This window comes from Pocillopora verrucosa, chromosome 8, assembly GCF_036669915.1.
Source record: "Pocillopora verrucosa isolate sample1 chromosome 8, ASM3666991v2, whole genome shotgun sequence".
NCBI classification, from domain to species: domain Eukaryota; kingdom Metazoa; phylum Cnidaria; class Anthozoa; order Scleractinia; family Pocilloporidae; genus Pocillopora; species Pocillopora verrucosa.
In genome coordinates this window covers 4,039,582-4,060,143 of record NC_089319.1, presented here as the reverse complement: position 1 = coordinate 4,060,143, position 20,562 = coordinate 4,039,582, and the positions used below count along the sequence as shown (strand labels likewise).

Below are 20,562 nucleotides of genomic sequence, written 5' to 3'. Positions count from 1 at the left end.
CTACTTCACCTAGCGAAGGATAATGTGATAATTATCCTGGATTTAAGGGAAATTTTTTTTCTTTTAATCTTATGATAATGTTAAGTCTCATTTTATGTCATAAGATTCATATGTGTGTTTCAGGGGATATAACAAGTATAGAAGATTTTAGATTATCAGGCATCAGATTGATGTGGTTTTTCATAGTGCATAATATGGAATGTCTGGAAGAGAGCAAGTTAGTATGTTGTAATTATTGAGTGAATGGTGGGGCCAGAATAAAGTATATTTGACTTCAGGTTGTGGATTCATTGATGTGCAAGGCTCTGTATTTAGAGTGCTCTGACTCTGAGCTTGTCCCAAATTTCATGACTGAGAATGTTTAACTGAATGAATGTCCAATTCTGGCCCAACCTTACTCAGTTAAAACTGATTTTTTTAGACTGAAATCCTGTCCAATCAATGAACCAATACTCCTTTAGCTTTCTGCTTCAGAAACTGGAATAAGTGGCTACATGATGGCTCATGTAGCCTAATGCATTTTAATTGCAAAATTAGTTTAGTATATTACCACCTTGGTATCTGTACACAAGTTATTCATAATCAAGCAAGCAAGCAACAAGTTATTTCTAGTTTCTGAAAAAGTTTCAGTTTCCCTCCCACCCACACCACAGACAGTATTGATTGTTTCTTTATTTCATTCGTGTTTATAATTTATTCCTGATTACTGGACCGTTGTTTTAGTGTATTCATCAAATATCCATTGTGTAATAGTTTAGTGAGTTATTTATGTAGGATATATACATGTAGTAAACTGTATGGTCCCAAAACAAGCTTCTGTCTGTTGTGGTGTATAATTGTTAAATAAAAGCTGATTTTGTTTATTGATCTTTTGTTTGATCCCCCGTAGAGGATTGTTGTCTGTTAAAGTAAATGAATTATATACTTTTTTTTATTACAACCTGAGTGGAAGTTATACTCTGATCATTTGCCTGATGATGAATTCAGATTGTTTAGGCACCATGCAGTCAGTTCACTGAAAACTATCCTACCCTCAGGGGTAGACAAACCCAAATTAACAGATTGCATGATGGACTAATTGAGTATTTTGTCGCCAATATTCTGTAAAAGATTGTTATTTACAAATTTTTTGTCATAATGCTATTTTTTTTTGATAGTGATACTTTTGGAATCTTCATTGTGAGCAAAACTGTGTATAACTGTGTATAAAAAATGTTTTAATGCGGGAATTTTTTTTTTTTTTTTTCACTGGAGGCAACATTTTTTTATTTAGAACGATGATTTTACCTTAAGTATTAGATACCAGCTGTGTTCACATCCTTAATTGATGCATTTCTACTCATTAAAAACACAGTAGAATTTGAAATAATTAAGCCTGGACCAATCTACAAGGATTTTCAGATTTTATTCAGTTTGGATCTGGATCATTTTTCACCCATTGTGGTAGATGAAAAAAAAATGGTTATCTTTGATGGCTGCAGCCAGCCAGTGCTTGTTAAAGTAAGGGAGAAATTGATAGACTTAATTATCTCTAATACTGTATTACTGTGAAACTCAGAAAATTGTGTGTAAACACCAGAAATGTTTATGGAATATATTTTTGTATGTCCCAATAAGGTGTCAGAAAACAAAAATTAAATTCCAGAAAACAATTATGGTCCTAAGTTTTTGATTTTGAGGGTTACTTGTTTAGGCCAAACTTGAATGTGATTGGCAGGTGCAGAAGTGACTTGTTATAATCCAATTAAGTTGTTTCTCAATGCTTAAGAGAATAATTATTGTAGCTTGCACTGGGAAGTAAGAAATCCCAGAGCAACGTGCTTCACTAAATATTTTTCATGAGGTAGAATCCACCAAGTAAAGATATATTTCTTTTGTATTTGCACTGTCACCAATGAAATTTATAGTGCCTTTAAGGTTACTTCCCACCTTCAGAGGTCACAAAAATCGATTTTTCTTTTATTTGACAAAACTGAATTTATATATTCAACCTAACGTTTCCATAAAAAAATTTCTGAAATCTTTTAAAAGCATCCGAGTTCTTTAGAAAAAACGCATTTTCATATAAAAGTTAGTAAATCAGGAAGGTGCCATAAGTCCGATTCGTTGTCTTGCTTCTCAGCACCTTTTCTGGTTTTTCCATCTTTGCCGCGGGTTTTTCCTTTGCCTTTGGCAACTTTGCTCGTTATTGTGTCGTCCTCCTAAACGCTCCACTGAGCGATCGAGGTGATAAAAAGACATGTGTCTGCAATAGGTTACTTTTCCCGGAAATCTCGATCCATCGTTGACCCCGGTTTGCGGTTTCAGGAGGCGATATAATCTCCTGGCGTGGCACGATTTGTTTGCGAACCTTTATGAGTTAACATCTCGTATCTTGGTTTTGGGAGGAATACAACTAATTTGAGCGAATATGAAGGGTATATGGATTTGACCGATTTTCGTCAAATTTCGCCAAAACATCCTAGGAATAATGGCAAACGAAAGTATATCGGAAAATTTTGATATTTGAAATATGCAACACGACTCGCATATTTTTAGCTACACCAACTTTAGATGCCGATATCTAGACAACCAATCAGAATATCGAAAAAAGCCTGACACACTCTTGCTGGTTGATGCCTTGTGAACAGGACTATGCAGCCAGTTTGCTCGTGCTGCAGCATCCGATACCCGATAAATTAAACAGAAGAACCTTCGGTCCTTCCGCGCCTCACCGGCTCCTGACACTTCCTTTGAATAAAAAGTTGCTTAAATTTAATTTTTATCGAAAACTGCAGTTATTAACGTTTTTATCTTATATATATTTTCTTAGGATTTTAATGAAACTAGCGACGTTTTTCCCGAAGGACACCCGCGAAGGTGGGAAGTAACCTTAACACTATTTTTATTATTAGAATTATGGCATTGGTAGGATCATGAACATCACAGCCACACTTCATTACAATGCCGGAACACCCTCTGCAGGTCTGTAGGAATTGTATGCAAAAAGGCTTTGTCAGCTGCATAACACGAACAAGTAGATTCATGATCAACTGTTTGGAGTATGAACCTTACATAATTTTCCTATTCCAACTGCAGTGAAACCTCCATTCAGAGGACACCCTGGGACCAGAGCAAGTGTCCCCTACATAGAGGTTGGGTTTTGTTAATAATTTATCCCCCTAAAAAAGCGTCATCTGAATTGTTATCCTTTGGCAAAAAAAATATTTGTCATTATATGATGTGCAGTATTAAAAAAGGTAATATTGTGAAAGCTGTTGTCATTGTGATTAGTGTACACTTAATCTTGGGATCAGTCACATTTTGAGTGATTAAAATAGACATTACAACCAGGCTTCAGGACCCAGAAAAAGTGTTCTAATCCCTGGAATATAGGTGTCCCTCCCTTTGAGGTAACGGATACAAAGATATTATTGAACATTTTTCTGAGACCAAAGTTTGTGTAATGAAATAATTATGTGGCTATTGTTCATCGTGGTGTAAGATAGATGAACTTTATTCGTTGTCTCACGTGTCACTTTGGATGTTGATCCCGACATTTCGACTGCAATACTCCTAGTCTTCATCAGGCGATGAGGTCGATTGATTACATTTCGTTATTTTTAGCACGTTGGTTCGCTGCTATTGGTGCATTTCGATCCTCATTATTCATATTATTCCGGTTGTTAGATGGTGTTAGGGAATGATGATGTGGGGGAACACCATCAACGTTGCGATCAACGTCCAAAGTGACTCCATCTTGGGACAAAAGAATAAAGTTCATCTCCTTCCAAAGTTTGTGTTTCCTGAATAGGAGTGTCCCAAATAATCTAAATAATATAATAAAAATATAATAAAGAGATCAAGTAAGCAATCCAGCTCCCATTACTCAAGTCTTAGTGTCATGCAATTTGTCTCATGGTGTACAATTCATTACGTCGATTTTTAAGTCAAGTCAATAAAGATTAAATGCATCTTAAATGTTATTCCTGGTGTCGGCATCGAATCCGCTGAGTTGGCAGTCAGGAGTTAGACCGATCATACCAGTTAGACTAGCTATAATAGTTAGACTAGTCGGATTAGTCAGAGTAGTCAGATTGGTTAGACCCCGAAGGTTTACAGAAGTAAGGCAAAAATTTTAAATCCGACAGAGTTACAGCAGATCACTGGGTGATCTACAATTTGCTCAATGTTACTAGTATCAGTAGCAACCAGGACAGAGTCGCTGGTAAACAAGTAGGTCTCTCGTCTTTGATGGGGCTTTGAGTCTCAGAATTGCTGAACAGTTATCAATCTACACGAGTCTTTAGGACAGGTTATCATTCATTACCTCTAGGGGGGGGGGGGGGTCGCAAGAATTTGAATTTGGTTGTGTCACTATAAAATTTACTTAATCTCCCCTAGGGCTCTGCAATATTCTGATGTACCCCCGCCCGCCCCCCTCCCCCCAACTGCGCACACAAACAATGACTTCATTGGTAGTCAATTCTCTATATTCCTCACTTTATGCTCTGTTAGCAACGACTGATCCCCCCCCACTCCCACTGAAAACTATGTTATCTCCCAAAATCCTCCAACCTCACCCCACCCTCAGGCGAATGACCGGTCCCTTGATAATACGCCTATCGCTCTGACGAAGGGCTAACGCTCGAAACGTCAGCTTTTTTACCCTTTACGGTGGCTAATTTACGTTTTCAACCCAGTTGTTAACACTAAATTACCTGCTATACTCTCCCACCGACGCAGCACCACAGTTTCTTTAGAAACTTACTCCTTTATTCATTAGCCTTAAATGAGAATTTGACAGTTGTTGTCTAAAATGAATTGAGCTTTGCATCAATGTGGAAGTCAAGAGTTGGCAAGTAAAATTGACTTGGAGAGTTATGCGCAAATGGCGGACTTTGATTCCTCCTCTTTCTCTCTCATTCATTTGGAGTTGAAGGGAAATGTGTTCATTCGCTCTCGCAGTTTCCTTACCAAACCTAATTTAAGATCGTGGTGGTTCAATTCTGTGGCTGTTTTTGGACAAAAGTCTTTTAAGGTCTCATCCTTTTTGGCGGCACATCCCTGTAGCATACATAGTGGAGTACCCTGCCAACCCATAGATTGATACTCAATTAGTCCGAATAAAATTGTTAGTCCGATTCAAAACTTGTTATAAGTACAAAGTATTAGATTACAAAACATAAAGACTAAAAAACAGAAAGACTTTAAAGACTTTCGTTTCCGTATTTAAAACTATAAATGTATATGTAAATTTTTTTTTTAGAGTTGTAGCATCCAAGACAGCAACTTCTCATCTTTTTAATTAGAAAACATCTACATTACATTCCTACCTATTCTATTAAACTGAAAAACGGATTACACTATCACAAAAACTGCAATACCCATAAAATAATTTCGTACAAAAGTAATTTGAAGAGTATTACTTAATTCTGTTTTTGACAAAATCATCAGCTAAGGTGAAAAAAAAAACATAAGTTAGAGTATAAACTTTGCCTAAATGATTTCCTAAGTTAAGTCTAATTAAACTAATTTGTAAATCTGCCTCAGAGAACAAAGGAAACAACAAAGGAGAGCACTTTCAATTAAGCTGTTACATAGTGTATTACATAGTGTATTTATGCCTCTGACTTAAGGGGAATGGCAAAGTACCAGGCCTTCTCTGACTTCCCAGTCAGTGCCAGTTATCGCTTCAAACAAATACTGTTTGCCCACGTCTGTTATATTCCGATTTCTACGCAGGTTTAAGCACCGTAGTTTGCAGTACACAAGTACTTTATTTCTTCATCTCCTAATTCATTGTAACTGATGTCTGAGCTCGTTAATGCACAGTTCTTGTTGGTAAAAGTTTCAGGTAAGTCCTTTAATACTCCATCTCCTAATCTGTTATGACTGACATTTAAACTGGTTAATGTGCAGTTACTGCTGGTCTACAAAGTAAACAAGAGCGTTATTCCTTCTTCCCCTCGCTCATTGCAACTGACGTTAAAAATGTTTACTGACCTGCAGTTAGTGCTGATCAGTGCATCACATAAGTGTTTTAATCCTGTTTTTCCAAAAAGGTTCCTGTGACGGTCAAATTGGTCAATTTGCAGTTAACACTGATGAGCACGTTACACAAGTGTATTAATCCTTCATCTCCTAACCTATTGTCACTGATGTTTAAGCTGGTTGAACAGCAGTCATAACTGATCAGCAATTCACACAGGTGTTTTAATCCTGGACTTTGTAAACCAATGTCATTCAGTGTCAAGCTGTATAGTTCACTCTGAGTAACCGCTGTAGTCATCAGATATCCGACTGCTAGAGAGGATCATACTGGTTACTTTCCAGTCCCTTTTGGTGATCGCTTTACACAGTGTAACCAAACCCGGGTCGTACTGTGTTGACCACGCCTTCAATATGCCTGAACTTGAACTGTATAACGGTATACTAAACATCTCCTCGTCCTCGTCCTCGTCCCACACTTCATGATACCAGTCCCATGACAGTTTACGTGTAGATAGCTCATCCATAAACAGCAGCGCCACTTGCCATGCACCTCGTCTTATGTGAATGTGAAGAGATGTTTTCAATTTGTATTTATCCACTGCTTCACGAAATTTCAATTGGAGTACTAAATGATTAAAATAAATAGAATATCAGTATTTTACCTGATAACATAATTGTCTCAAATCTGACAAACCACAAAAAATACCTCGGCAAATTGGTGATTTGAATATGAAGAGATGTTTCAAAAATAAATACTGAGCCAGAATATTATAACGGGAAGGACTTTTAATGCATTAACGTTCCCAACATTTGAATAATAGAACAAAAATTACGTCATTCAACCAAGCGCTTTGAGATTACCTTAAACAACTGAGTGTCAAGATTGCAAAGGAAGCCGACAGCAAAAATTGAACAAAAGACCTTGAGATACTCTAAGTTGGTACAGATACTCTGACTGATCAAAAAACCATCGCAAATAGTTTCAATCGATATTTCATATCGGAAAATTTGACTTATCCTCTTAACTTCCTGAAAGTTGATAGGACAAAGAATTTCGTGCAGGCATCAAATGCATTAAAGTTAAAAATCTCTTGTTGGAATTATGAGTCTGTCCAAGAGGGGACCGGGTAGGCGTGACACATGCCATCTCACCTAAGTTATTCAAGAATCCACAGTAGTTCGGGTTCCCAGATAATCCCTGGGGTATTAGAGCCCCCACATCAACTCCCTGGGTAAAAGCTAAAATTAGCTGGAAAAATGCACTTCCAACGAATCTCTCACACACTAATAGAATGCGATGGATCTTAATCCTACTTTGTCCAATGGTTGTTTGAACCTTAAGGAACCAAAACCATGAGGTTGGGCTAATTTGATATGACTTCTGCCAATTTAGAGCAGTTAATCATTAACTGTGTCACGCAACTATTCCAAAAAGGAAAAAATTAGGATTTTTTAATTGCAAATATTTCCAATGAGCAACATTGTATGACGAGAAACATACTATCACAGCAAAGACCTACCTTAACACTAAATTTGTGGGCAAAACATTTTTGGCCTCTGTAAAAGATTCGTGATCATTTCCCTCTAAAATACGTACCTTCTAACGTTAATTTATGCAATTTATGCAATTTTGATGAACTAATGTTTGGTCACTCAATTTCAATTTGAGAATGGGATCACCGACGCTAGTTCTTGTGGTACTAATGTCTAAAAACAACAGATGTATGGCTACTAAGCTAAGAAGTCTCTTATCATAGAAATTGTGTGACGCTGACACAATCTATTGGAAAAAAAATGATTCATAAATGTATGTATTTATCATACATCAAACATTACCGAACTGAGTAATGGACGTCGGCAGTTGACAGCGACGTTTGCCAGATGTAATTTACGCAAATGAAACACTTTATATACCTATTATAATTTTACTCGATGCACCATAATTTTGAGAAGACTTTATCCAATTTTAGGTACATTACTGAACAGTTGTTCCTGATACATTTAACCTTTAATTGAAAAAAAACAAAACAAAAAAGGAAAAAACGAGTGAGATTTGCTTCTCAGATGTAAAAGATCTATCAAGATTCCGATTTCTTTAGACTAAGGCAGGGAGAGGTTTCTGAAATTTTTTTTTTTTTTAATAAAGGGTCTTACTCGGTCCATTTTTGATTATTAGTCCCTTTTAACAGCATAAACGCCTCTTTTTACTCACGCTGAAGCCAATGATTCCATAGGTTACTCACAAGAAGAACATTATCTGACAGTCACTTTTAAAAATCTTTTTGTACCGGTAAGAAGTTTCTAGTTCTCTTCCTTATTTGAAATCTCGTCTCCATCTCTACGGCATTGTTGACGTATTGCTCGTATATTCATCTTCCAAGGAGGCACTTACAACTCCATTCAGGAGATCGGCCTTACTAAAGGCTAATAGCCTGCTTAAATATCTAGCAATTTGGATAAATAAAAGTTATTCCTCCTTGGTGAACAAGTTTTCTCCATTTCCTAATCTTAGACCCTTCATTTTGGATAGCGCACATCCCCAGAGCAGCTCTTTGAGACGCTGCACTGTTATTAAGAACCTGGCCAATAACCAAGTGCTCGTAATTATGAACTTGGCCTTAAAATTCTCCTTAGTTGGTTACCAGGAAACACAGAGAAAATGGTTTGGGATTATGGGCAATTGCACGTTTCTGTCGCGGTCAACAAGCGCGCGGATGGTGAAGTTGAGGTAGAGCTTTAAGTCCGAGATGGTAATTGTAAAAACGCAGCAGAGGAAATTTTAAAATACGTCGATAGACTACGCCACTGTTGCAAAAAGACTCTTTCCAAAATATGAAGAGGTACAGGATGGTGGGCATCAAAGCTTTGAACAACTTTCCTTTGAATCTTTTGGGACGAGAGCTTGAAAAGTGTAAAATACAGAAAAGAGCTTTTTTTAAATGGGACAGTCTCAAAAACACAGTTCTCCACAATTTCCATCAGAAAAAAATATTTACTTATTTCCTGAGTGGGAGGGCCGGACGGAAAATATTTGAGTCGACGTCATGACGGACCAAGCGCAACGACGTCCGTGCGCCATGACCGAGTGCCAAATTTCTTCCCTTCCGGCTCAAACAAACTCAATCAAAACGAATTTCACTATATATGGCCACTAAGTGTCGAAAATTCGAAAATTTTTTAAACCTAAATAGGACGCGATAGAGGGGCGCACGCAAAAACCACAAAAAAGCCACAAAAAACGATTCTACAATACATACTTTTTTTTTTAAAGTTTTTGCAGCAAAACTTAAAGGAAACAGCTTTTACTACGGTTTTCTATGGGATTCAGCCACCTAGCTAGTCATCTAAGGATGTTGGAAGGTTTCATGTGGCAGCATCTCAGCCCCAAGTTGCCATAACTGGTTGGCAAGGGACGTTAAACAACCCACGCACTTTTCGTAAAGAGAAGGGGACGTAGCTCACGCTGTTGTGGTCTTGTCTTGATTCCGAAATTGGGGGCACTTGCAATACTTCCTTCCAATGTTTGTTGCCATACAATGTTGCTCATTGGAGATATTTGCGATTAAAAAACCCTAATTTTTTCCTTTTTTAACTGCTCTAAATTGGCAGAAGTTATATCAAATTACCCCAACTTTAAGGAATTGTTTCCTTAAGGCATCAAACAACCATTGGACAAAATAAGATTAAGATCCACGCATTCTGTTAGTGTGAGAGAGATCCGTTGGAAGGCATTCGATGTGGGGGCTCAAATACCCTAAGGATTAGCCGGGAGCCTGAACCACTGTGGATTCTTGAATAACTTAGTGACTCTCATAAGCTGTGAAAGTTTGAAAGAAATTGGTGAGATGACATGTGTCATGCCTAACTGGTCCTCTCGCGGACAGACTCTTAAAAGCCCATAGAAGCTTCAGCCCCGACGACATTTATCCAGGCAAGAACCTTTAAATGTAGCATTAACTCCCTAGCCTCACCCTTATACTCTTTGTTTAATAATTCATTCAAACTAGGTATCATTCCGAAAGCCGGGAATGTGGCTGCTTGTTTGTTTGTTTAATTTTTGAAAACAGCTCGGTGTTATTCTGCTTTCCATGAAAGGAGCCCAAATCAAATCGGAGAACTACAGACCTCTATTGTCAGTTGATTTTCAAGAGGATTGAAGGGAAGTCTAAGGCTAAGCCCAAGCAGTTGGTTTTATGAAAGAGTGTTCCTGCCTTCCAAAATTACTCAACACTTTCCCACAAAGAGCCCTGAACCAGGCTCTTGCGCAAGCCATTTAAAGTTTTGCGTTTGACCAGGGAGGGAGTTACTTCTATTCATTCTCGGCCAAATACAAACGGGAAATGAACCTTCATGTCCAAATAAAACGGATACGTGTATTCCAGCTCGTGTTCCCTTCATTAAGGCTTTGTTGACAGATTCAGTAAAAGCGAGGATTGAAAAAATAAAACAACATTTATTACATTCGAATTCAACAGCAGTCCTTGTACATATTTAATGTCTTTGGTTAACATACTTCGCAGTTTAGTGTGGTTCTTTCCAAAATATAAAATATATATATGTAAAATATGAGATTTTGGAACCTTGAAATATTATCAATCAGACGACATTCTGAACTATTATAGTAAATTGAAAAAGAGATTATACATTATAAGGACTACGTAACCCGTAAGACACTTTCTTATCATTAGTATGTAATTTTAGAGTAATACATAACTCTGCTCTTCATAAAATCATCAGCTAGGATGAAAAAAAATTACAAGTTAGAGTACAAGCTTTGTGTAAATGACTTACTAGGTAAAGTCCAAATAAACTCATTTGAACGAGTATACAATTGGTTGTACAACGCCTACATTTGGCTTCGAAAACGAACAAGGCAGAACAAAACATTCCTTTTTGTTCAAGTGCATTGCAATTAAGCTTAAACATTATACTCTTGGAGTCTACCCACTAAAAATACGAAAACCTATAAATATTGAGAATATGTTGTTACTTATTACTTATTTATTAGTCCCTAATTCACGTAGCCTTTTTAAAAGTTTTCTTTTACAAAACAACGATATTCATTAAATAGGTTATCAAAATATAATTCAATATTTTTCACATCTTTTTACAGCTAAATCACCAGTATAACCAATTCCCCGTAGTTCAAAACTTTTTGTTACAAAAGGTATAACATTATTGACAACAGACCCGTTATACGAAATTGCAGTTGCATTTGTAGTCTATTTTTTTAAACAGTGAAGTTCGTTTATCGAATAATGAACGTTTAATAATCGTTTGAGTCATGATACCGAGTCATTTCTCATCTTGATCGCGATGTTTCGACTGTCTCACTGCTGGTCATGTTCAATACTCCGTTCAACAAGTGATAGTGACTAGAAGGTCAGTTATCTAATTAAGCACCTTGAACAATAATCTCTAAGTTGTCATTTATAAAAATGGAATTTATTTCATGACAAGCGAAACGTAACAGGAGGAACCTGTCAGGTCTCTGTGACTCTGACTTGTTACTTGGTCTACTTTGTAGTTGAACGGGAAAGTTGTCCTCCTCTAACTTCCCAATCAGTACCAGTTAACATTTGAGACAAATATTTTTTGCCTTCATCAGTTACATTCCGATTTCCGTCGTAGTCTAAGCTCCATAGTTTGCAGTTGGTATCAGTCAAGGCCTTACACAGGTGCTTGATTCCTTCATCTCCAAATTCATTGCCGCGTAAGTCTACACTTGTTAATATACAGAATCCGTTGGTTAAAGCTCCAGACAATTCTTTGATTCCTCCATCTGCTAATCTAATAAAACCGATTTTCAATTTGGTTAACACACAGTTACTGCTGGTAAGTGCATCACACAAGTGTTTAAATCCGTTGTCTCCCCACTGAATGTGACTGGCGTTTAAGCTTGTTAATCTGCAGTTAACGCTTGTTAGCGCGTTACACAAGTGCATGATTCCTTCGTCTCCAAACTTATTGCCACTGACGTTTAAGCTGGTTAATGTACAGTCAATGCTGGTTAGTGCGTTACACAAGTATACGATTCCTTCGTCTCCCCACCTATTCTCACTGACGTTTAAGGTGGTTAATCTACAGTTAACGCTGGTTAGCGCGTTACCCAAGAGCACGATTCCTTCGTCTCCTAACCTATTGTGACTGACGTTTAAGCTGGTTAAGTGACAGTCACTACTGATCAGCGCTTCACACAGGTATTTTAATCCTTGACTTTGTAAACCATTGCCATACAGTGTCAAGCTGTAAAGTTCACTCTGAGGAAGCGCTGTACTCAAGTTCTTCAAACCTTCATCAGATATCCGACTCCTTGAGAGAATTAATCTGGTTACTTTCCAGTCCCTGTTGGTGATCGCTTTACACAGTGTTATCAAATCAGGGTCGTACTCTGTTGGCCACCCATACAATATGCCTGAAGTCGAACTGTATAGCACTTCATTAGACACCTCCTCGTCCTCGTCCTCGTTATGAATTATACCACACCAGTCCCGTGGTAGTTTAACCCTGGGGAGCTCATCCGTAAACAGCAGCACCACTTGCCATGCACTTTCTCTGATGTGAATAGTAAGGAATGTTTCCAATTCGTCTTTATCCATTGCTTCTCGTAATTCCTCTAAGGCACGAGGTGGTTGGAGTACTAAAGGATTAAAACAAAAGAAATATTAATATTTTACTTGAAAACATTAAAGCGAAAAAAACTACCTTTACATTGTTTTTGTCTAAAAACTGACAAAAAATACCTAAACAAATTGGAAACAAGAAAAAATGGAGTCTCCGTGTTTCGACTTATTGTTGAATCATCCCAAGTAAAAGGAAACCAGTTGGGAAAACAAGGAGACGGACAGAATGAACAATAAAGGTCGTGCGATACCAAAAACATTAAGCTAGGCCCTTTTTCTTTTTGTTTTCCAAGAAGTCTTAAAATGTCAGCAAATCATTTGCGAAGGAGTAATTCATTGTCATAAAGTTTTATTCCAATATCATCTTTCCCCCACTAGTAATCTAAAACTCTTAGAGTCGAAAATGCGTGCGAGAAAAGTTGCATGCTGTTGTTGTTTTTTCCCAAATCTGGTTTTAAAGTTTCAGAACATTTTCAAGAACACAAGAGAAAAAAATTGTTTTCACTTTGCAAACATAACAACAAAGTATTAGTGTTGATAAATGGAAAGAGACGTCTTTTTCTTGAAAACACGATCATAAAGTACTAAAGTTACACCACATAAGCGACCAGCTTTAACATCAGAATTCTATACACTTGTGGACTGAGTAGAAGGGTCATGTCGGTCCGGCCTGATCTTACTCAGTCAATCAGATTTTTATTCCATGAACGCCGCTCTACTCATTCTACTTTCTTCTCGCATGGATGCTCGCTTGGCTCTGTAGCTTTTAATGCCCCTGCCACGGCAACCGCGCATGGCCTTCATAAAGGGGTTTATTTATAAATCTCTTCTTTTCTTATTAGGAACAGGCATTAGACCGCGCAGGTTATTTGATGATTATATAAAGGTACCAAGTCTACTGAGAATGAGAAAAACCCAACACAAGATCACAAATCTGGGTTAAAAGAAAAATTCCTTGACCATTACACAAACCCAGCATTTCTCAATAATCTTACCACCGAATATAGATAGCTGGACATATGTTTCAAAGTCAATACAAGCTTATTTTAACAATGTTAAGTACCTTGCTTGCGGAAGTGAAGTTTGGCTGACTCATTTAATAAGTAGCTGACATAGTTCTGGAGTTCCACGGGTAAGCTGACATCAAACTTCGCCAGTCCTGATCTAATGGTCGGATACATGGCGTTCTCTAATGCTATCATGAAGGACACAAAAAGACAAACTATTTTAGTACTTAAGGTCACATTCTCAGTTCAGAGAAATTATTAAAATGAGAAACTACTTAAAAGACAACGTAAGAGTCAATGTTGTCATTAACTTTGAAAGATCACAGACAAGCTTGGGGTCAAATTTAAATTTATCATTTAAAGATACCACCAACACGTTTTGTCGATCGTTTCCGACATGGAACATTCATGCAAAAGTTCTTTAATGCACGAGCTACACGAGGGTCTCAATGGGGTGATGGCTTTTACGGCTAACGGTTAAAATTTTGGCCGTATTAGGGCTAACTTTTTCTTGTTAGGGAGTTTAAAAGAAATGTTTCTTTGGTTAACCCTTTGTAATCTAACGTTGTAGTTGAGGGAAAAGAGAGTTTGTCGAAAATTATCGCCCCGTGTCGTTACTTCCAGTGATCTCTAAAGTTCAGGAGCAGTGTGTGGCCTCGCGCCTTGTCCCTCATGTTAAGAAGATCTTGTATCCTTTTCAACATGGTTTTCAGAAGGGCAAGTCTTGCGTTACTCAGCTTATTGAAGTATTCTATGACATTGGTCATGCATTGGACCGCAAGTTAGAATATAACATAATTTACTTGGACTTTGCCAAGGCTTTCGATTCTGTGTGCCCGGCAAAGCTCGTGTTGAAGCTAAAAACGTTTGGAATCGATGATCCCGTACTCGCCTGGTTTTACTCATACCTAACTGGAAGGTGTCAAAGAGTGGTTATAAATGGAACTTTCAGTAATTGGACTGGCGTTGGGTCAGGTGTACCCCTGGGGTCACTTCTAGGATCGATTCTCTTTTTATTATTTGTAAATGACATGCCAAATGTAATTAATAGTGCGACGCTGGCTATGTTTGCTGACGATTCTAGATGTTATAGGATCATAAATAATGATGCTGATTTTTCGAAATTGCAGCAGGATTTAGTTTCGCTTACAACTTGGTCCTTGTCAAATGAATTGTATTTTCAGCCTACAAAGTGCAGTAATCTGCGTATATCTAGGAAGCGTATTAGTTCATATCGTAGCTATAGTATAAATGGTATAGATGTGGAGGTTGTCTCAACTAAAAAAGATTTAGGGGTAGTGATCGTAAATGACACCTCTTGGAAGGATCATATACTCATGATAGTTGCTAACGCAAATAGGTTAATGGGACTTCTATTTTAATAGGATAGCAAATTTGTGGAATAATATACCTAAAGATATGAAGACATTTAAAAAAGAAAACTATCCGGTACTACTTTGCACAAATCCTTAAATATATAAATAAGTTAAGGATCTTGGAATTCACATCACATCAAATCTATCATGGAGCCTGAAAACAAGGTAAACAACGTGCTCCGATTTATAGGTCGAAGAAAGGGCCCCAGGAATCCTAAATTGTTCTCGAAATTTTACATGAGTTTAGTACGTCCAATACTCCAGTACTGCTCTCCAGTGTGGTCTCCACGCCTCAAAAAGGATTCGGTTATTTAAGAGAAAGTAAGACGCAGAACACCTAGATATGCAATCAGAAACATTGCCCGAGATATGTCATATGAAGAGCGCTTAAAGGTCCTTAAATGGCTAACTCTACATCAGAGAAGATTATTTTCTTCGCTTACCGAGTGCTATAAGACGGCTAACAGTCTTAACGGGCTTCACCCATTTGAGTATTTTACATTTGCACATGATTTTCGACCATTAAGAACCAACCATCGCCATAAACTTAAACCATTGGCCGCAAAGCTAAACAGTTTTAAGTACTCTTTCTGTGCAAGTATAGTCAATGAATGGAATAATTTACCTAAAAAAGTTGCAGAGGCAGAAACTCTAAACATTTTCAAGAACAGAGTCAGACGCCATTTTACCAATGTTTTAGGAAATGTTGAACTATTTTACTGTAATTTTTAATTATTTTAGGAGACAAACTTGAAAGGGTAACCTCTTTTTTTTCCTTTTTACCTTTCATTAAAACTTGAATTGTGAATAAACAATTACGTTATGTTAAGACTAACGGTTGAAATTCGTCAATTTTTACGACTGACGGCAAAATGTTTTTGCTATATTACGGTTAACGGTTAGCCCCATTGAGACCCTCCTACATGTACTACAGTTTACTCACATGCATTAGTACTATATGCACTATTGAAGCAGCAATATAGAAATGCTAATAACCTCTGTTAGCGCGATGTGGTCATCGTAACTCTGAGGTGGCTTACACAAAGGCTCCTCAACGTTCGACACACAGACTCAATTTAAAAACTGCATGTGTACACCTTGTTCTGAATTAGAGCACAATTTGACGCTTGCGGGGTCTTAACACATCAAGGTTGTAAATGGATACGATTAAAAATGCCTAACCACTCCGATAGAATGCTAGAGTCGTATCCAAGATTCACGACAGTACCGCGCACTTGATGTGCGTGCAAATCCCGTGCACTGCAAGCACGCACCACGAAACTACGAATAACATGAAACAGTACCTGTAATTTTCCATATGTACCAAAATTTGATAGTTTCTAAGACCAGGATAAGCTTATCCTAAGAAGCCAGTTATTTTTTAACACGTGCTAAGAAGAAATTCAATTTTCCCTGAGCTTTTGTTTCCTTTCTTTTATTATTTTCTTTTTCTAGTGCAATGTGAGGTTGTCTCCTTAGTACATGACGGCTGATGGCTGGGTTGCCAGGATTTACCACTCGTGAAAACAGTCTCCATCTAAGTGCTGGGTGCCAATGTAATAATGTTACTTATATCTTAGGCCTCTAATGAGCATTGCAGTTGTTAATAATTACTGCAGAAAAAGACTGCGCGTGCAGGAGTTCCGTGGAAAAAGATACTTCGATAAAGAAGTGGAAGCGTTTAATAGCATTCTAATAAAATTGTTTTTTCTCTAAATGTGTATTATTTATTCACCTTCCATCTTGACTTTCTCAAGTTCCTGGCGTAGTTCATGTACTTTATAAATAGTGGTAAAAAGGGAATGTGAACTACCTGAGAGAAGAAGTAAACAACAAAATGGTTTAAAGAATTTTGAAACACCATTCTTGATTGATAACATTATATAAGAAGAGGGGTTATCTTAAATATGGAGTAAATACACATTATTCAATGCTTCAACACGTAATGAGCAGCGCAGATGTTTTTGCAAGTTGCATGCAGGGCTTAGGTATTGGAGAGATAATAATAGGAGTCCTTTATAACAAACTTAAAGGAAGTGTGTCACCTCTCAGCTTGTTACTTAAAAAATCAAGCCTGAAATACTAGTGGAACTATTTCCTTACATTACTGTCCATAGTTCTTTTGCCCTGCTCAACGGAGTTAATACGCATGTTTCACTCACCTTTCTCTCTTCGTATAAGTATCCAAATAAGTTGTTCAAGTCGTTGTAGTTTTTCTTCAAGATCAGCAGTAAAGAGTTCAGGGGGAGGCAAAGTACCTGAAGGGAAAGGTAAACAAAGAGATACACTGTATTTAGCATTCAGTGCCTTACCTCGCATAAATGGTTAAAAACAGGCATTTAACAAACACTTCACATTGTACTAGGCTCATGTGAAGAACTGAAAGTATTAGATAACTATCTCACTTAATAATTATAAAGGAAGAGGGATCATCTTTACTAAGGAATAGTTATATAAATTAAGAAAAACTTCATATAAAAGCTAACACTTTTCATAAGAGCCAAAAGTATAAGACAGCAATCTCATTTAATAACTATAAAGAAAGAGGGGTCATCTTTACTTAGGAATAGTTTCCCTTGAAAATAAATGAATTGAATAAAGAGTGGAAGTATTCATCAATAGTAATAAAATCAGATAACAGATTCTTTTAAATAACGAATAATTTCCCTTGAAAAGTGACAATTTGATACAGGGGTGAAAGCCTTTAATGGCATTCTTGAAATTATTTCTCTCTGATAATAAATCAATAAACATTTTATACTCACCTTCCATTCTGAGCCTCTGAAGCTTCATGCTTAGTTCAGCTAGTTTTTTCTCAAGATCAGTGGTTGAAAGTTTAAGGACAGAAAAACTATCTAAAAGCAAAGGTACGCAGAAATATATTTAACACTTAGCGCCTCACCTGATATAAAAAGCATAATAACGTGTATCAAGGTCAAGTGAAAGAACAATGATGCACGTTTTCCATGATATCATTGTGAAATAACCTATCTATAAGTATTATTTCCTTATCACATGCCATGCACAGCTAATTTAATACTACCTTTAACTGAAGTTGTAGATTAAGAGACAAAACTGAATTGAAAATATTTTCCTTAAAAAACTAAGTTACTGAATAACAGCTGAGAGCATTTCACAGCATTCTTGGATGAAAGTAAAGACAGAAAATGGTTAATATCTCAGATGGGGAATAATTGCTCTTAAAGTGTTTACTGGAAAAAACATGAATTCATTTCATGGCATTGAGCTATTTACATGGCTAAAATATTTAAAAAATATAAAAAGCAAACTTTTTCGACACTAGGTCATCATCACCCTGATGATGACCTGGTTCCGAAAATGTTTGGTTTTTACCTACTAAATATCTTAGAGTATTTTTTAAACCTAAGCAAACTTTAGGGACAGTTATTAGCATTCTTGTACCAGTTTCTCTCTAAAAATGACAAGATATGAATTTTTCTATTCACCTTTCATTCTCAGTATCCTAATTTCCTCAAATACTTGCTTTAGCTTTTTCTTAAGAGAAGTGGTGGGGAGAGAATGAAGAGAACCTGGGAGCAAAGGTATACAGAGCTTTTCAAAATTCAGTGTCTGACTTTAAACATAAAAGATAACAACAGATATACTTGTGCAAACAGCAAATTATTGTCATGTTAAAGTAAAACAGTGTTAGTTCTTCATTATAACTCCACAATCATCGTTGAAAACAACTATTGTGTATTTTTACTACATGCCGACTCAATACCATCCTTAGCTAAGTAGAGAGTGAAACAATGCCAAATTTGGATTAGTCTACAGTTTACTCTCGCCCTGCGTACCCCTCACTATTACAGACACCTCGCCACTGCAAACAAGAGCCAGCCCCTGGGGAAAAGCATGAAGAAATGACTGAAATAAACTCCCTTTAAAACGGACTCTTTCTTTTACCGAAATGTAGACACTTTCAAGCCCCCCTGCACGACGTTTCACTTGTTTTTTTCTCTTGCCATAACAGACACTAAATTCTTCATCCAAAATCCTAACTAACATACTATAAAGCGACATTATGAAAAAGGAAGAAAAAGAAACCATTCTTCAACAGGGTGTGAACATGAGAATTTCCTGCTTGCGGCCTGATCTCTTTCCCATTTGTGAGGAATTAGAAACTTTATTTCATATGTTAAGAAACAAAACAATTTCCTATCTCTCGCACCCCGTTATAACAGACTTTTCGCTATTTCAGACATTTAATCTCCCTGCGAGGGTGTCCATAGCAATGGGAGTCAACCCTCAGGGGTAGGGTACAAAGTGAAATTCATGGTGTTACTTTTAATAGCGACACGATAACAGGTCAAACCAACATGCAATTAACTGATTGTATATGATGTACAAAATCTATCTAAACTACATCATTGTCAGTTTTTTAAGGCATAATTTAAGATCAGCACCGATAAAACTTAGTTTATCATTAAATACTGTTTCACCATCCTCAGCCTCTACCATCTTAATATTCCCTTCTAGCAAAACACAGAGTGAGGGAAAACTGAAGTGGGTGAAATTTCCTTTCAAAAAAAAATATTTTGAATGAGAACTAAATGTATTTAAAAGCATTCTTGGTTTAGTTTTACCACAAAATTTAATTTAACAGCATATTTTTATTCACCTTCCATTATTAGAAGTTTCTTACATAGCTCTTCTAGTTCTCCTTCAAGATCAAAGGTGGAAGATCCAGGAAGAGGAAACATGCCTATAAACAAAGGTATGCAGAGAGATATTACCATTTCTACTAATTAATAGTTGGGAAAAGGCATACTAACTTGCATTTAAAGATACTAGTAGGTACATGTATACTGTAAATTACCTTCATTTAAAAACAAAAGCTTTAAAACCAAAAAAAAAACGTGTAAAAATTAGAAAAATTTTCTTTCATGGCCCCTCCAATGAAAATCTTGCAAAAATCTGTAGAGAATTTTAAAGAAAAATTTTTTCGGTAATCCATTTTTACGACTGACAGTTGAAATTTGTCGATTTTTATGCCTAACGGCTAATTTTTTTTTTGCCATTTTACGGTTAATGGTTAACTACATTGAGACCCTCCTACATACTCCTCCTCCTGTACTAAGGTTGACTGACTAAGCAATTATATACATATATATGCGTGTGTGTGTGTGTATGTGTGTGTGTCTGTGTGTGTTTTGTTAACCAATCACGAGGTCAAGATGGCTGAATATTGGCCGTGTTATTTTTCTTGTATTTTTATGGACCAAGACGAACTCGAGGTCCATAAAAACACAAAAAGATTTCGCCTTATTAAGAATCAAGAATGACTTGTTTATTTCAGTAGCACGGAAAGAAAGCCAACTGTGTTTGTAACACAATAACCCACGCGAGTCATTCATGATGTCTTTGTTTTGACAGTCTTCTGTCCCTTTTTTCCACCTCCATCACCGAGATTTGTAAGTCGCCTTAGCGCAGTGTTTTTCTTGTCTGGGATCTAAGCGGGAAATCCCAAGGGGGAAGCTTAGATAGTCAATCCCAACACAGGATTCTCTTCATATTACCCACAGGTGTGGCCAGCGATAGTATGAGGTAAAGTTAATAACG

General features: G+C 36.9%; 1 protein-coding gene and 1 pseudogene across 4 annotated transcripts in view; both read right to left on the bottom strand.

The window, feature by feature from the left end:
• Positions 1-20,562, bottom strand: part of LOC131792916 (uncharacterized) — a 153,706-nt gene that overhangs the window by 90,509 nt on the left and 42,635 nt on the right. For 2 of the 4 annotated variants that reach the window (XM_066170799.1, XM_066170800.1), the window contains 7 exons: positions 19,622-19,705; positions 18,447-18,530; positions 17,745-17,834; positions 17,142-17,237; positions 16,715-16,792; positions 13,660-13,791; positions 10,425-12,613 (listed from right to left, as the gene is read on the bottom strand). The exons of 1 other annotated variant lie outside the window; for it this stretch is intronic. In XM_066170799.1, the coding sequence (XP_066026896.1) occupies positions 11,490-12,613; positions 13,660-13,791; positions 16,715-16,792; positions 17,142-17,237; positions 17,745-17,834; positions 18,447-18,530; positions 19,622-19,705 (1,688 nt within the window). In that variant the 3' untranslated portion in view covers positions 10,425-11,489. Of the gene's footprint in view, positions 1-10,424; positions 12,614-13,659; positions 13,792-16,714; positions 16,793-17,141; positions 17,238-17,744; positions 17,835-18,446; positions 18,531-19,621; positions 19,706-20,562 lie in introns of those variants that run through there. One more of the 4 variants, XM_066170801.1, reaches the window with a different exon arrangement.
• On the bottom strand, positions 3,717-8,136 carry LOC131784617 (NACHT, LRR and PYD domains-containing protein 13-like; annotated as a pseudogene).